Source organism: Musca autumnalis, unplaced genomic scaffold (assembly GCF_047663935.1).
Source record: "Musca autumnalis isolate F117 unplaced genomic scaffold, ASM4766393v1 scaffold_5, whole genome shotgun sequence".
Classification (NCBI taxonomy): Eukaryota; Metazoa; Arthropoda; class Insecta; order Diptera; family Muscidae; genus Musca; species Musca autumnalis.
In genome coordinates, this window is record NW_027412088.1 from 143,973,345 (window position 1) to 143,992,135 (window position 18,791).

General features: G+C 31.5%; 1 protein-coding gene across 36 annotated transcripts in view; it reads left to right on the forward strand.

Annotated features, from left to right (window-relative positions):
* Positions 1-18,791, forward strand: part of Dscam1 (Down syndrome cell adhesion molecule 1) — a 255,910-nt gene that overhangs the window by 80,949 nt on the left and 156,170 nt on the right. For 8 of the 36 annotated variants that reach the window (XM_073956051.1, XM_073956054.1, XM_073956034.1 and 5 more), the window contains exon 5: positions 6,141-6,302. The exons of 18 other annotated variants lie outside the window; for them this stretch is intronic. In XM_073956051.1, the coding sequence (XP_073812152.1) occupies positions 6,141-6,302 (162 nt within the window). Of the gene's footprint in view, positions 1-5,688; positions 5,851-6,140; positions 6,303-12,254; positions 12,417-14,157; positions 14,320-14,529; positions 14,692-18,791 lie in introns of all 36 variants that reach the window. 10 more of the 36 variants (XM_073956048.1, XM_073956049.1, XM_073956045.1 and 7 more) reach the window with 4 other exon arrangements.

An 18,791-nucleotide genomic window follows, 5' to 3' on the forward strand; every position in this document is an offset into this window, starting at 1 on the left:
AAAGGTGGCGATAACAACTTTTTCTGTAGAAAAAGGTGGCGATAACAACATTTTCTGTAGAAAAAGGTGTCGATAACAACTTTTTCTATAGAAAAAGGTGGCGATAACAACTTTTTCTATAGAAAAAGGTGGCGATAACAACTTTTTCTATAGAGAAAGGTGGCGATAACAACTTTTTCTATAGAAAAAGGTGGCGATAACAGCTTTTTCTATAGAAAATGGTGGCGATAACAACGTTTTCTATAGAAACAGGTGTCGATAACAACTTTTTCTATAGAAAAAAGTGTTGATAACAACTTTTTCTATGGAAAAAGGTAACGATAACAACTTTTTCTATAGAAAAAGGTGTCGATAACAACTTTTTCTATAGAAAAAGGTGTCGATAACAACTTTTTCTATAGAAAAAGGTGTCGATAACAGCTTTTTCTATAGAAAAAGGTGTCGATAACAACTTTTTCTATAGAAAAAGGTGTCGATAACAACTTTTTCTATAGCAAATGCTGTCGATAACAATTGTTTATAGGAAGTGTTGTCGAGAACAATTTTTTTTAGGAAATGTTGTCGATAACAACTTTTTCTATAGAAAAAGGTGTCGATAACAACTTTTTCTATAGAAAAAGGTGTCGATAACAACTTTTTCTATAGAAAAAGGTGTCGATAACAACTTTTTCTATAGAAAAAGATGTCGATAGCAACTTCTTCTATAGAAAAAGGTGTCGATAACAACTTTTTCAATAGAAAGAAGTGTCGATAACAACTTTTTTAATAGAAAAAAGTGTCGATAACAAATTTTCCTTTGGAAAAAGGTGTCGATAACAAAAAGCCGTCGATAACAACTTCTTCTATAGAAAAAGGTGTCGATAACAGCTTTTTCTATAGAAAAAGGTGTCGATAACAAGTTTTTCTGTAGAAAAAGGTGTCGATAACAACATTTGCTGTAGAAAAAGGTGTCGATAACAACATTTTCTGTAGAAAAAGGTGTCGATAACAACTTTTTCTATAGAAAAAGGTGGCGATAACAACTTTTTTACAGAAAAAGGTGGCGATAACAACTTTATCTATAAAAAGAGGTGTCGATAGCAACATTTTCTATAGAAAAATGTGGCGATAAAAACTTTTTCTGTAGAAAAAGGTGGCGATAACAAATTTTTCTATTGGAAAAGATTCAACTTTTTCTATAGCAAATGCTGTCGATAACAATTGTTTATAGGAAGTGTTGTCGAGAACAATTTTTTTTAGGAAATGTTGTCGATAACAACTTTTTCTATAGGAAATGCTGTCGATGACAACTTTTTCTATAGGAAATGCTGTCGATGACAACTTTTTCTATAGGAAATGTTGTCGATAACAACTTTTTCTATAGGAAATATTGTCGAAAACAAACATTTCTATAGAAAAAGGTTTTCGACAATTCTTTTTCTATAGAAAATGTTACCGATAACATATTTTTCTTTAGCAAATGTTATCGACAAATTATTTTTCTATTGTTATTGATAACACAATTTTCTGTTCAGAAGATAACAAGGTCTTCTTCTCACTGATGACCACAGGACTTCTTATAGAGGACCACAAGGTCTCATTTTTAATGAAGATCGTAATGTCTTCTCCGTAATGGAGACCCTTAGGTCTTCTTGTCAACGAACACATTAAGTTATTTTTCTTAACGAAGACCCTGAGGTTTTCTTCTTAACAGAGACCCTGAGGTCTTCTTCTTAACGAAGGCCCTAGGGTCTTCTTCTAAATTCTTCTTTTTCTTCTTTACAAACACCATAAGGCCTTCTTCTTAACGAATACCCTTAGGTCTTCTTCTTAACGAAGACCCTAAGGTCTTCTTAAAAAAGTCCCTAAGGTCTTCTACTTAACGAAGACCTTAAGGTATTCTTTTCAACGAACACACTATGGTCTTCTTCTTACCGAAGACCCTAATGTGTTCATCTTAACGAAGACTCAAACTTCTTTTTAATGAAAATTCTAAGGTCATCTTTTTAACGTAGCGTTTGTGGTCTTCTTCTGAACGAAGACCCTAAGGTCTTCATAACAAAGACCCTTAATGAACCCACTAAGGTGTTCTTAACAAATACCCTAAGATATTTTTCTGGTCAATATATTTTTGGCATACAAATTTAATTTTGTTTCATTTCCATTTCGTTCCGAAAGTCTTAAGCATTTTTGGGTACAGTTGTTGGGTACACAACTATTTCAATTCCATTTAGTTTCAAATGATTTTGGAAGCAAGTTTTTCATAACTATTTATAAAAAGTATTGAATTTTGAGAATAGTTAGAGAAAAACAAAATTGTTTTTCAATTCCAATTTGTTTCGGATCATGATTACTTGTTTCGTCTTAATTCAATAGCGTTTCAAATATTCCAATATTTTTATCCTGAAAAAAAAAAAATAATTTAAAAGAATTTTAAGGGGTGTATAAATTTTTATATTACTTATTTTTAATAGCAAAATTCCGTTCTTGTTTCGTTTTCATTTCGTTACAAATATCTAACATTATTTGTTGGTATAATGCAGAGCTGAGCAAAATCGAGAGAGAGCCAAATTTAAGAGAGAATTAATATTTAATTTTTCTTGATGTTTCATTACTTATTTCAATATTTTTTAAACATTAATGTTGTCTAAAATCGTCTACAATGCAAATTATTAAAAAATATAAATAAAAAATTGCATAAATTTTTAATTATTCATGGTTCACAAAAAACTAAGAGTACGATCCTGTGTGCTAGCACACAGGCGTGCTCACCCCTAGTATAATGTGTCACAGTTTATTGAATTGTGTGTGTATTAGGGTTATGACTTTTTTACAACCTCATATCCCTGTATCATAGCGTGATGAGTTTTGCCATAAGATTACATAAAATCTTAATTATAAGGTGATTCGGTGAAAAAACCTCACGCACAAAATGATTTTAAAATTTGAATTTATCAAAATTATGGACAATTTTTTGAAGTCACTGAAAACAGATATATAATTGAAAATAAGTTTTAGAGCCACATCTTCTTCTTTATTTGCCGATCCGCATTCGGATTTTGGCGATCATACAATAACAAATTAAGTATGTTTAGCTGTATATATAGATATATGTTTATGAATATGTTGTGGTAAATTATTCAGCAATGGTGATCTCTCTATTCCTCGCAGCGTTGATAAGGCTTCTTTCATTTGGTTGATTTGTCCACTCCAAAATGTTTTTAGAGCCACATGAGATAATTAAAATGACATAAAATTTATTTCTCACTATTTTTCTTTAATTCTGAGAATCGTAAAAATGTCGTAAACGATTTTATTCAAAAATATAATGTTTTAACAAAAAACAAAAAATTTAAAATTTTTTCAAAGTGACTTTTTTCGCGGCTTTTTTTAATATTTGAATGAAATAAGCGTTATTATAGTTATTAGTAGGCTTATATTTATTCATTCGTGCAACAAAAAATAATTTTTTGAAAAAATTTTTTTTTTCATTTCATATATTTTTTCAAAAAATTATTTTTTTTAAAATCGATTTGTGCGTGAACTTTTTTTATATTTCAATGAAATAAACGATAGCATAGTGATTAATAGGCAAAAGTTCATTCATCCCTGCTACAGGAAATCATTTTTGAGGAAAAATGTCAAAATTTCATAACCCTAGTGTGTATATTCCAATAAGTTCAGTTCATAGCACCCTTGTTTCAATTCCATTTTGTTCCATGAGGAATAGAAGAATTTTTTTATTATTTATTGATTGATGATTTTTGCAAATATTTAATAATGTTTAAAGAAGTGTTCTTATTTTATCTTTTTTCAAACAGTAAGAACTTGCTAGGTTTCAATTCCACACCATTTGATATGTTCCAAGATTAATAAAGTGGATTAAGAGATACAAAAAAAGTAAATGTTTAAGGATATATAAATTATTTAATAATTTTTGTGTAGACATTCAATTTTTTGTTTCATTTCCATTAAGTTCCACATCATTTTATGAAATTTTGTGGTCTAATTTTGCAAAACAATTTTTGGGGTATGCATTGTTCGGGTTTGTTTTAATTACATTTTGTCCTAATAATCTGTTGAGGCAATTTTTCTCACAGTTGTTCATACATGATTGGTTTTGTGTAAATATTTAAAAAAATCTTTATGTTTCAATTCCATTTAGTTCCAATTAAGAACATTTATGAAAATATAATTTATTTCAGTTAAAATTTCACACAATTGTCCTCTCAAGCATAAGATCCATCCATCACAACAACTTAAGAACGCTTCAGTTGTATTTTATTGCTGATGGAAAGTGTCAGTATAATATTTTGTTCGGTTCGGTACCTACATAAATTGTCTTCCTCAGCTGTCTTGTATTGTGTCTGATTATGTGGAGGGGGAGTAGTAAGTAATCAACAACATTTTGTCAGAAAAAAAAACAATTATGATTGTCTTTTAATTAGACAAAAAAATGTTGTTAAATTCAACAATTTAACGCTAGTTTAACGCCATGCTTAAATGGTGGCCGGAAGTTAGTTGCTTCGTGGGTAGACCGTCTAATCTTATTACAAGAAGTTTTGTGTCGCCTATCATCGTCTGCATTGTTGTCTAATTTAAAACTTTAATTAACTATTTTGTAAACTTAGTTTAGATACAGATGGCTGGCTGTTTGAATCCAGATTCATTCAGCCATAAAGTCCATTGTGATTGAAAGAGGCTGCGTGGAATAGTGTGTGTGGTGGATGAATCAAGGTCACGAATTGAAATTCAAAGACTTGTAAGGCGGATAATGTCACACCTTTATTTAATTAGTGATGTTAACCCTCTAGCCTAGTAAAGTAAAACAAGGGTTATCAAATCTTTAGTTTGTCTACCACTCTAGAGGAGATGAAGTTTCTGATACCAGACTGTGTGGAATCTTAGTTGTAATAAAGAATGATCATAAAGGTACAATTAAATATTCCAAAACGTATACTTCAATTTTGAATATAATTCCAAATATTTCAATTTAAAATTGTTCCATAATTTCCTCTTAATAATTAATAATCAGCTGTTTTTAATAATAATTAATATTAATTAATAATTATCATGTCTTTGTTATATAGGATTCGGCATAACACTTAATATGAAAATTATACTAAATTGTTTCAATTTTACATTGTTCGCCATCCTCCAACTAATTTTTAGCTGTTTTTCTTTTCATCATTATCGTTTCTATTATGTGTAGGGTCTTGAAATGTGAATATATCACATTGTTTCAATTCCATAATGTTCCTTGCTTAAAGTACCAACATTAACTGACACTAAATGTAACATTTTTTGGTTACATTTGAATCCAAGCCTAATTAAGTGGGTGCTTCACTATTTAAATATTGCAATTCCATATCGTTCCACAGGGCCTGCAGCATACTATTCCGACTTCAAAACAAAATTTCTATATTTTGCTGTTTTTTTCATCTGTTTGTTGTCTACTTCATCGAAACTAAGTGAGAGCAAATTTTTTTAGATGTTCCATTTTCACATTGTTCCCCCAAATCTTTAACCATAACTTGCAGTATTTCTGTGCCTAATTGTTGCCATCATAACAAGTGTCTTTTATTACTTATTTTTTTCTTCTAATGTTTCCATATTTCTTATCGATCCCTATTTTCTCTCGTCTCCTTGGGCCTCATTTCGTTGTGATATCTCATTGGGGTATCTCATTGAATATTTGCGGGTTTTTAGTTGTGGCCCAATACTATGAAGCTGATGTCAATAAAGAGCACGTCATACGTGGCAATGCAGCGGTAATTAAATGTTTGATACCCTCATTTGTGGCCGATTTCGTTGAAGTGGTTTCCTGGCATACCGACAGTGAAGAAAATTTTTATCCTGGATCAGAATATGGTGCGAAAGCGTAACACAATGCTAGTAGAGAGTTTGAGTGATTAATGAATTTTAGAGTAACTAAAAACCAAAGCACGTTGGCAAAAACAAAAAATTCTAGAGAAACATTTACATTCACCACAACAAACTGCAAAACCATTCTTCTTTTTCCCTAAAATAAATCGCTGTTTTTTAAGGGTTTTTTGGAATTTTTTATACTTTTTTTTTAAATCATTATTTTCTTTTAATATTTTTTTTTCAACCACTCATCGTTTCCGTTTTCGTTTACAATTAAAAAACTATTTTTCCAGTTGTTTCCCAACACTATGAAGAGGATATCCATAAGGCTTTTGTTATTCGTGGCAATTCGGCCATTTTGAAATGTGATATACCCTCATTTGTGGCCGATTTTGTTAGTGTTGTTTCCTGGCACACAGATCAGGATGAGGATTTTATGCCAGGCACTGAATATGGTGTGTGTGTGAGAGAGGATAGAGCTTTAAAAAGATACTCCTCCTCATTTTCTTTATTGTGTAACCTTAGTAATGTTGTGTGTAAAAAATTAAAACAAAAAACAACTTTAATAGATAATTAAAAAAAAACTACAACAATAATCTCCTTAATCCTTTTCACAAATTTACTTTAGTCAAACAAACACTAGAAACAACACCAACTACAACACACTAAACAACAAAATGTCTACACTTTCAACACTAAATTCTTAACACTCCTAAAATAAAGAAAAAAACAATTTAAGAAACACCGTTTGTCTAGCCAATTTGAAAAATTCAAATTTTGTACAAAATCAGCTTGATGTGCACACTCAATATTTAATCGAAGAAACAGACTTGTAAATATTTAAAAATAAAATTTAATAAAATTTATATTCAACATAAATGAGATAGGGAGGGTAAATCTAAAAAATAAATTCATATTGTAAAAGGGAAAGACAATTAATAGAACACTTGGACCTTTAATCTACTCTAAAACGTGTCAACGACCTCAAGAGGTCTCCTTCTGACGCCCTCCTTTATAAGGTATTCTATCTTTGGAAGATCTTTGTGAAGACTACTATTTACCTTTATGCAATCTCCTTCCTTAGAAGACTTTTATACGAGTATAATTTATTCTTGAATTTACCGATGTATATGACACGTTATAGTACGTTTATATTTACGAAATCCACTCGATTTCAATTGTCAATTCCATTGCTTAAACGTCAAATGAAATCTAATGGATTACAGATGACTTTTCATTTGACGTACATATACGCAAAGGAATTGACAGTTGAAATCCACTTGAATTCGTAAATGTAAACGTAGTATTAGTCCCGGCCCACACTAGAGCGATTTCATTGAAGACATTAAATGAAATTATGTGTCCTTAGATTGAATTCCAAAATGCAGCAATTTCAGAAATAAATACTCTAGTATGAAACTCGATCTAAGAACGTCTAATTAAATGATTTTTTTTTTTCAATAAAATTGCTCTATTGTGGACCGGGACTGGGAAAAGTTTTAAGTAGTGTTTAGTAGTTTGTCAAGGAACTAGTTCAACTGAGCATTTCTCTTAAAAGAGCCACAGAACCAGAGATCAGACAAATTTCTGGACTAAAAAGTCCATTAGTAGAGCGAAAGGACCAAGGAACTAGTTCAACTGAGGGATTCACTGAAATGAGCCACTGAACTAGAGACAATCAAGTTTTCTGTGTTAATCCTATTTATAGAGGGAACGAATTGATAGACAAATCAAGTAAATTTAACTGAAATGACAAATGAGTGAACTAAAATAGTGAACAGTAATAGGGTTTATAAAAATTGTGAATGTTAGACTCAAACGAATTAATGCTGGTTTCTTATAATAGTTGTGTTCTTTTACTTACCTGAGGTTACAATTTTTAACCTGCAAAGCGTTCCTTAACCCCAAAAAGTGGTAAAACCGGAAGCAATTTTTAAGAGAGAGGGAGAGGAATCCGAAATGCCTTTCTCTTCTACCACAGGCTGCCAGACAAATTTCTGCGGTTAAAAAATGGTAGAACTGATTTTTCGACATTTGTTTGACTATTATTTGACAATGAAGAAAAAATGAACAAAAACAGAAGAAAAAAGAGAACGCTGACGAAACAAAATTAAAAACTGTGAAATAAAAGAAGAAAAGTGAATTTTTATGTTTCTTTTTGACATTGCTACCAGATCTACAATTTTTTCTCTTTTACCACTTTTATCATTAAAATAGTAAAGGAACAAAACTAATAACTCTATCACATGAACTAGTTCGTTTGGTTTTATTCCATTAGTTCAATTGTTCAACTTTTCAGTATCGTTCCTAAGGCGGATGGAAATGTAAAAAAAAATAATTTTTAAGGAGTTCATTTTCTAATTTTCGTTTATGTCTAGAACATAATTTTCGTTAGAAATTGGGACTTTGTCTTTTAAAAGTCCCTTCAGTTCGCCGAGCTCTCAGAATATGGATAAGCTGTTGGGTTTTTTGAGATAAGTTCAGGTTGTGATTAAAGTTTGGCGTTAATGCAATAATCTTAAATATGCTGCACATTCAAACGTTTTTAGTACTTTGGGTCAGCAAAATACCGTAGGACAAAGACTTTATAAAGGACTAAATATTCCCGTGGATTATTCAAAAGTTATAATTAAAATGTCCAAAAATCCAAGAGGTCTTCGGGATAAAGTGTTTGAATTCAGACTTGAGTTTTGAAGGAATTGAGAGAAAGAGCGAAGATATAACCTTTAGACATTTAAACGTTCCTTTAATTAACTAAAAGGTCCAAGTCCGCGTTGAACTGTCGGAAAAACATTAAAAGAGACAAGTTAAAGTAATCCATATAAGAATTAACGTCGAATTGATTTTAAACTTGTGTCACTTAGATGTCCTAAGTCCAAGAAGAAGTTTGAAGTTTCGTTCTGAAGCTTACGTTGAACAGCTGGAGAATCTACACACTGAACAGTCAAAGAATTTATTTTAGAAATAATACCTATATTGGTATTATAAATTGGGCAGTCCAAGGTTTTCCATTAGAAACCCACGACCAACTAGAAGTCCGCTTTGGAAAGTTTAAGAATTGCCTTTAGAAGCTGATGAAATAGTCGAAGATCATCCAGGAGCCGGCATCTCAATAAACTTCTTCCTAAAGTCCAGATTTAACTGGACAATATTTTTTTCAGAAGCCGTCTTTGAAAGGACCAAGATTTCAATTAAGAATTCCTTATTAGATAGTCCAAGGTTTTCCGTGGTGCAATGGTATGCACACCCGCCTTGCACGCTAAAGGTTGTGGGTTCGATTCCCAGGCCAGTCAACATCAAATTTTCAACGGTGGCAAAATACCCCTCAGTGATGTTGGCGACATTTCCTGAGTATTTCAGCCTTGTAAAACTTATCTACAAGTGGTGTCTTAGGACACGCCGTTCGGACTCGGCAATAAGCAGTAGGTCCCATATCATTGAGCTAATATGAATCGCGGTGCACTCGTTGATGTGAGAGAAGTCTCCCTTGTCCCATCTGGGATGTTTGTGGAACAATTATAAGATTTTCCTTAAAAAGTTTAAGTAATCAGTTGGAAAAGTTAGAGATCATCTAGTTGAATTGCCCAGCCCAAGAAGTCCTGGTTTATAGTCCAAGAACACCTTTTAGCCTTCCAAGTCATTTAGAAGTCTGGTTGTACAATGAAGGATTTCTTTTAGAAGTCCATTTTTTTGTTACGAAATTCACGTTTAAGAAGTTCGTGGACATCTTTCAGATCTCCAAGTTTGAAGCAGAAAAAGTCCACGACTATTTAGAAATCCTCATCGGACAGTCCAAGAGTGTCCATCAAAAGTCCAAATTGGGATGTTTCGTAGCCAGAGAAGTCGGAAGTCTCGATTCGACAGGCCTTGGATTGGGCAGTAGAAACCCCCAAAATTTCCATTAAGAACTCCTAGCTTGGTAGTCCAAGAAACTCCTTAGAAGTTTAAGTTAAGAAGTCTAAATTGGCAGTTTTTCAGAAGTTAAAGTTTCTAAAGTTTCTTTCAAGGCCTTTGTTATATAATTGAAAAAACTCATGGGAAAGAAAAGTTAATTTAAAAGTTCAATCGGACAGTCCAATATTATGTTTAAGATGTCCATGTTTGGCAGCCCTTTCCCTGTTGAGTAGCTGATAATTCCAACAACATTTATAAATTTACATTGAACAAGAATTCTGTCAAAAATCCAGGTTTGACAGTTCAGAAACTCCTTTCCCAGTTTAGCAGCTAAAAAGTCCCACTTATTTAGAAATTCAGTCCAAGAATTTCTTTCTTCAGTCCAGGTTTGAGAATCCAAGAATTTTCTTTAAGTCGAAAGAAAAACAACGATTTTCAATAAGAATTCCACGTGGTGTTGTTCAAGTTAGAGTTGTTTTGTTCACAAACGAACTAGTTCAATTGAACGGTTTATTGAAAAGAGCGTATGAATGATTCATTATAGTTCACTGATCTCTGAAAAAAACATTTCCAAACTGATACGAACTTTTAGACTAGATAGTAAACAACGAACTAAATTAACGTACTAGTTCATTCAGTCAAAAGACCTAAACTATGTGAAGTGCTCTTTCAAATGACGTAGAATGTATAATTAGAGTTGTGTAGTTCCGGAACGAACTAGTTCCAAGGAACTATTTCGAATAAGGAACTATTAGAACTATATCCAGCTCTTGCTTTTATATAGTTCCTTTGGTTCATCTCGTTCCCTTAATTTATCACCTACGTCGATTCAGCCACATTGGCAAATAAACGTAAATGACATGCGCGTTACTTCGCTGCAATTCATTTATTTTTATTATGTCAATTTCACCAAACGATAATGGAACTATGTATATCGCTCTCGGAACTATTTGGAACGAAGGAAACAAAAAGAACTATGAAAGAGAAAGATTCATTGACCTATATCGCTCTCGGAACTATGGAACTACATATATTGAGGAACTAGTTCCTTTTAGGAAAAGGAACAAGACAGATCGATCTGCTTCGGGAACTAGATTGCCCAACTCTATATATAAATATAGATAACAGTTGGAAAAGTTCATGATCATTTAGAACAAGAATTTCTTTCAGAAGTTCGTTCAGTCCATGAACGTTAGACAGCTAAAAACACCAAAATGCATTTAGAAATTCGCTATGTACAGTACAATAATATTTTTGTACAGTACAAACCACTTAAGGAGTCCAAAATTTTCGTTGACAGACAAAGGCTTTGAGTGAGTCCGAGAAAATTGTTATTAAGAAGTCAAAGTAAAATTGCTGAATAAAAGTTCTAGGTTCAAATCTAACATTCAAATAAAAGAAAATTTTCGAAAAATCTGTCATTCGTTTGAGCCTAGTTCCAATGTGTGAGTTCAAAGATTCGTATTCGAAAAATCAAAAATTTGTTTGACCCAACTTTCAATAAGTCCCAGATCTCTTGAGAAGACTAGACGCTTTTTCCAAAAATGAGTGTCTAGATTTGTCTAAAAATCATGAAAATAAAAAACTTGGCTTGGCTGTGTCCAAACAGAAACTTTAACGGGCTAGTAGCAGGAGACTTCTGAATGGGTTTAGGTGGGCAGTTGAACATATTTAGCCCGTATTTTTCGTACAGTCCGAATGCTGCTCGAAGTGGTGATTATTCGGGTCCAATACTGGTTAGGGCCGCTAGGTTGCCTTTATATTACCACGACTAAACCACAAGCTTTTGACTTGGCAACTAATACCCCGTTTGCACTTAACCGGTTTAACCCAGTGGGTTTACTGGCTGAAGAAGGTTAAACCGCGTATGATATTCGCAGTGAATTGAGGCCACGTTATCTTCCTGACTTGCGACATTTACTTGGACTATGTTAATGTTGAATATATGAATTATCATCTCCAGACTAGGTACATTAAAGATAATTCGAGGGTTTTCAGTCTTCAAACCTAGTAAAATTGACGAAGTTGTAGACTATATTCCGAAAACAAAATTAATAAAATATATAAAAGTAATTGTAAATTAAAATATATAACCAAACGATATATAAATAAAAAAATTAAAAAATCAAACCAAAATCAACAACAATTAAACACCAACACTTAACATCAAGCAAGTCTCATACAACACTCAAATAATCAAAAAAAAAAAAAAAACTATGTAAACACTAAACCACAACAACAATAACAACGACACTAAATAAAAAATAAAAACTATGAATTCTTATGTTTCATTCTCAGCAGTTATGTTATTTTTATAAAAAATTGAGATTTTGAATTTTAGGTTATTTATTTTTTATATTTTTTTTAATTTATGTTGCAAAGAAGGGAAGTGATTCCACTCAGTTTTTTTATATATAAATAATTTCATTAAATTGTTTTTTATATTCATTTATATTTAAAATATTTGTATGCTTCTTCTTATTCCCTCGAAACGTAAAAAACAAAACGCCTAGTTGTTGCCCAATATTATGATACCGATGTAAATAAGGCCTATGTCATTCGAGGCAATGCCGCTGTTTTAAAATGTGAAATACCCTCATTTGTTGCCGATTTTGTTAGTGTGGTCTCATGGCATACGGATCAAGATGAAGATTTTATGCCAGGCACTGAATATGGTTTGTGACGGAAAAAAACACACACATATTTTTTATGTAGAGATTTTTTAGGATATTCGTTGAAACTGAAGGGGGATATTAAAAAAAAATACAAAAATAATCCTAATATTCTTTATCTTTATGCCTTTAATTTTCTTTGATACATTTTTTGAAATTTAAATTTTGTTTAGTAAAAATATTATTATTTTGTTTTATTTACATTATTTTGGAAATATTCACACACAAGAGATATAGGACCACTTAAATCCCCTGGACTTATTAAATACATTACAATATAAATGTACTATAAATCTTAATTGTTTTGAATTGCATTTTGCAATGGAATTGACCATTTAAATCTCAAGTTTTACTAAATCCCGTTTGATGTAAATGCAGTATAAGTCTAAAGTGCTAAATTTCATTCTAGTTTTTTCTTAAATAATTACTACAAATTTTGTAATTTTCTTTAAGGTTTCGCTCTGAGAACAAATAAAACTGAAATAATCCTTCACTTGCCTTCACCTTTCCATCTTTATTCCCACCATTATCATTAAAAATAAACACAACCGAATAATTAAAAAGTCAGTCGCTTTACAAATGAACCTTTTAAACTTCAACTTTGTTTTCAGAATCGTTGCAATGCAACATCATATAATTTTTCCTTAAGAATTTCCCATCAATGAGCATGAGCCTTAAGTTCACTGACTTTTCAATGCACTTCTGTAGAGATTTTGTCTTATCTAAATATGAACATCAAGGAAAAAAATATTTATAAATTCCATTGCGTGTTGTGTTAATTAAATGCAATTTGCGAAGGCAGAAGCATTCTGCTTGAAAGCTAAGAAAATTAAGTTGGCAATTTCCACTTTTCCTGCTACTAACACTCAAATGATAAATATTTTTCTTTGTTAAAAAAATACAACAAAATAATTCCCAAGTGCTTGAAGAGATAAGTGAGAAAATTCTTCTTTTAATTACATCATTGTGTATTAAAGGGGGTTCAGATGGGTGAATATGTTTGAAGGTGATTAAAGGGAAAAATAAAGGAAATTAAAAAATTACAATTAATCTATCTATCTATAAATTACAATTTATCAAATTATTGAATCATAATCCCCTAGTGCTTGTAGGGATCAGTGAGAATATTCTGATTTTAAATACATCACGAGTCGACATCATCATGGCTTCGTATGTTATGTGATGTGTGAAGGTATATTGATTTGAAAATAAAAGAAATGAACGATCAGATAAACAATGAAATTTTTTTCGAAATACAGTTCCTAATGTTGATTCCTCTGCCTTGCAGAATGCAGAAGTTTAAATTTGAACTATTTTTCCTTTGCTTCTTCCTTTTCTATTAATTATATTTTTTTTGTCAAACATCTCTCCCCCTTTTCACACTTTGCCTTTATAGTTGTACAACAATTTTATGAATCCGAAGTAAATAATGAATATGTCATACGTGGCAATGCGGCAGTTTTAAAATGTTCCATACCCTCGTTTGTGGCGGATTTTGTACAAGTAATTTCGTGGCAAGATGAAAGTGGTGAACTATATGCCACCTTGGATGAACAACAGGGCACCGGTACAGCCAATACATTCTGTTCTTGTTATAATCTAACAAAAAGTATTTGTTTTTTGTATTCGTGGTGTTCTTAAAATCCTGGCCCTTCTTTCCCAAACCCTCAAACAATGCTTCCTTGTCTTTAATTTTCTTTTACTATATTTATCCTTTATTTCTTTATATATTTTTTATGAATAGTTGTCAATCAATATTACGAAGCTGAAGTTGTCTCCGAATATGTTATCAAGGGTAATACGGCTGTACTAAAATGTACCATACCCTCATTTGTGGCGGATTTTGTTAAAGTTGAGGCATGGCTGTCGAGTGAGGGCAGTGAATATTTACCCAGTGAAGATTTTGGTTAGAATTTAAAGAATTCAATTACATATTATGGAGTTTTGAGTTTAAAGTTTTTGGCATATAACAAATATTATGGAGTTTTTGCTTATTACTAAAATATAGAAGCTTCTTTCATCCTTTATATCCTCGATCCTTTGTATTTTTATTCTCATAATTTTTTCTTTATAAGTTTAAATTTTCTTTCTTACGTTACCCTCTTATTTCTTTTAGTGGTTAATCAATTTTATGGTGCCGATATTTTAATGGAATATGTCATTAAAGGCAATTCAGCGGTACTGAAATGTTCAATACCTTCATTTGTTGCCGATTTTGTTAAGGTCGAATCGTGGATTGATGAAGAGGGCACTGAGTTGACACATTCTGATAATTATGGTTTGTGGAAAATAAGAAAACTTGAAAAAAATTATGTTTTTCTTCTGTGTAGAATATTGAAGGGGGATTTTTTTCTCGTTGTAAAATATGAACTCTAATGTTTTTTCCTCTTTATATCCTTTCCTGTATCAACAGTTTTTACTTTTTTAGTTATAATTTTGTTGTTCTTTTTTTAAATAAACTTTGTACAGGTTCCTTTTTTGGTTTCTAGAAGCAAATATATCTTGAAAATATTTCGTGGGTGTAAAATTAAAAATTTAAACAAATTTTGGAAAATATTTTCTTTTGGTGTTAATAATCATTATCCCGCGTTGGAAGTCATCAAACACTTACAAAATCTTTGAAGTTTTCTGGTAAAATCTTTCCACTCTGGATTTTATTAAAAATATATGTATGTATATATTTTGGTATTAAATAGTCCCACGTTGGGCGCCATTTCTGCAAGATTTTTAATTTTTGTTAGTAAATCATCAAACATTGGTCTTCTTATGGAAAATAATTATGTTGTGTATTCAATTTCAATAGCAACTAGTACCACATTGGGCGCCATTTTTTAAAAATATTTATATTTTGTAGTAAAACATCAATCCCAAGATCATTCTCAAATCCCAAGTTGAAGGAAGACGTGGTAGAGGTCGAAGAGAATTGTCCTGGCTAAAAAATATTCAAGACTGGACCGGATACCGCGATGAACTCAGTCTTCTAACAGCGGCTAAAAACCGACATTTATCGCTTTCCACATAAACTATATATTTGCAAGAACAATGTAATAAAATGTAATATTGTATGATCGCTTAACATCCGGATAACGGATATGCAAATAAAGAAGAAGAAGTAAAACATCAAAGATTGCGTATTTTTTGCAAAAATTCTATTTTTTGTGCAAAATCTTGAAACACTGGGTTTTATTAAAAATATAATATTTTTTTGGTATTAAATAGTCCCGCTTTGGGCGCCATTTTTGAAAGATATTCAAGTTTTGTAGTAAATCATCCCACATTTGGCTCCTTACATGGGTGTAGCCAGGAATAGCTAGGGAGGGACAGCTGTCCCCTTCTAGATCCTACAAAACAGTTCATTTGTATGTAAAAAATGATAAATATTACGAAAAAACAAGAATTATCCCCCCCCCTTGAACGACCAAAATAATTCTTGACTACGTCCATGGCTCCTTATTGAGAAATAATATTTTTTTGGCATTAAATATCAAAAATATTTTTTTGGCGCATTAAAACATCAATGTTGGAGCAATTTTGCAAAAATTTAAATTTTCGTTGTAAAATCTTCCCCTAATCTGCGTTACGAAGTGAAATAATAATTTTATGCGTTAGATTACAATGGCGAATAATCCAACTTTGGGCACCATATTTGTGAAAAATATATTTTTCGTACATTTGGAAAATTTTTAATTTTATTTTTTTTTTTAATTTTTAATCATACCACATTGTTTTCCATTTATAAAAAATATTTTTGAAAAATAAAAAATATGAATAAATAAGAAAATTTTTCTTATTACATCAACCCTCGTTGGGCGCCATTTATTGGAAAATATTAAGTTTTGGTATTTCTACGTTGGACGCCATTTTAGAAAAATATTGATATTTGGTAGTAAATTATACCATGTTCGGCTTATTATAATTGTTGGTATTAAATTTCCACATTGGGCGCCATTAAAAAATTATATATTTCTCGTCTTAAAACATCAAATTTGTTAAATGTTTGGAAAGTGTTGAAGTTTTTTGTTAAATCCCCCAGGTTGCACTTTATTTAGTAAATATTTTTGCTATTAAAAATATTAACTTTTGTTGTTTATCATTCCACGTTGGGCACCATTTCATCCCACGTTTGGCTTCTTATGAAAAAAAATATTATTTCTTTGTCAAAAATAACTACTCCCAACCAATTATCGGCTGCACATTTAAAAATAAATATATATATTTTTTATTAATTTTCTCGTTGGAGTTGAGAGACGCCACTCCACAGCCGATGTGTCTGATGAGCTGCTACCAACAGCCAGCCAACCAGGTCACATAATGATATTGGTTCGATTCGTCGGCTATCCTTTTTCACCTGCAAAAAATCTTCGGTCATTGAGCTCGACACCAACAAGAAAATTAATAAAAAAAAATTAATGATCTTCGCCCTAACAGGCAAATTTTCAAATAAATATTTTTTTGTTTTTTAAAAAAATTTGAAATAATGTTAATTTTCGGTGAAATATCATCCACGTAATTAAAAAAAAAAAAACATAATTTTGTCTAAAATCATACAACATTGGGCGCCATTTTTGCACAAATATTAATTTTTTATTTATAGAGCCTAAAACTAAAGAGAATGCTACCGTTTGGTTTGAAAATTGAATGGTCGAGTTATAGCAAAAATAACATCAAATTTTTAAGCGTAATATTGGCTTACATTTCCTAGGTAAACTTCCTCTTCCCCTCATGGGTACTCGAGGGAAATAATTTCTTTTAATTAATTATTCCTCGTTGGGCGCCAGTTTTTCGCACTAACTTTGACATATATTACTGGACTCTACAATCTAAAGTAGATAAATGTAGAAGATATAGATGAAACCTTAGATGTGAGAGAAGTAATTCCTCTTCCCCTCATGGGTACTCGAGGGAAATAATTTATTTTAATAAATTATTCCACGTTGGGCGCCAGTTTTTCGCACTAACTGTAACATATATTACTGGACTCTACAATGTAGAAGACATATGACAGAAAAATAATTTTAATAGACATTTGAGAAAATTATAGGTCAATTTTGGCCCATTTCCATATTTATTTTTGCTAGAAAAACGGTTTCAGGTTAGGCACCACTTTGGCTTAGACTTGCACACATAGAGTCCTCTCTTTGAGCCTTCGATAAGACAACGCCATATTTTTCAAGTATGGTTTGAGTGTTTCACCAACGTAACATCTTTCTGCAAGTGATGTCGAACTGAAGTCACTTCGCTGTTCGAACTAGGGAATAAGAAGGAGGCCCCATCTCATTGAAATTAAAAATAGAATATAATCATCCTTGGATTTTCGTGGGAAATAGATTTTTTCTTAAACCGTCCCACGTTGGGTGCCATTTTCATGACGATTGTATGATCAATTGCAAGATTCGCTTTGAAATTAAAAATAGAATATAATCATCCTTGGATTTTCGTGGGAAACAGATTTTTTCTTAAACCGTCCCGCGTTGGGCGCCATTTTCATGACGGATGTATGATCAATTGCAAGATTCACTTTTAAAATTTTAAGAAGAAGAATGTATAAATGTTGGTCATGTTCCCTATTTTTTGTGTTATGCTAGAAGTAGAACGACTATATGACTCAACTACGCGCAAGTGTCTATGAAACAATTTGAAAAATTACTTTATATTTTAATTTTACGTTGGCGCCATTTTAAAATGTTGAGAAAGAGCATGTATTAATGTTGCTCAAGTTCCCTATATTTTTGGTTAAACCGGCGTAATTCTATTGTGCGCTCTATACTCTTTTTTAAGTGAGAGGCTACAAATCTAATCTTAATATAGACAATCTGTGCTCTCAGTAAAGTTCCATAATTTTTGGTTATTTATTTATTGCTTAAAGACTTAATTTTCCATACGTACGGTGCTTTCATGCAATATTTGATTGTTGCTTCTAACTTCTTTAATACGAACACAATAGAATAGCCTATGTTCTTTAAATGTCAACTCTTGATCGGAGTTTTTTGAAAAAAGGTCAAAAGATGATTTTCAGAATGCAGTTACATTTTTATTAAAAATTTCTCTTCCTGTAGAAACAATTTAAAATTCGAGTGAAATTTTAAGTAATTATCGATCATATTATGCCTACGTTCGTAAATGTTCGTAACATTCGTAAAGCTTTTCAGTTTAATTTAAAATTATTATCCCAATTCGAGGAACCGAAAAATATGGTACATTTTGTCACCGAATGGGCGTCACTTGAATATGGAAAAATATCTTTATATTTTATTTGAGATCATAAAACATGTCGAATTGGGCGCCACTTGAATATGGGAGCTTATTTTAGTCGAGATTACAATATCTCAAAATAAGTAGCCAATAAACTATGTTTCCAAGTCATTATTGAATAATTCA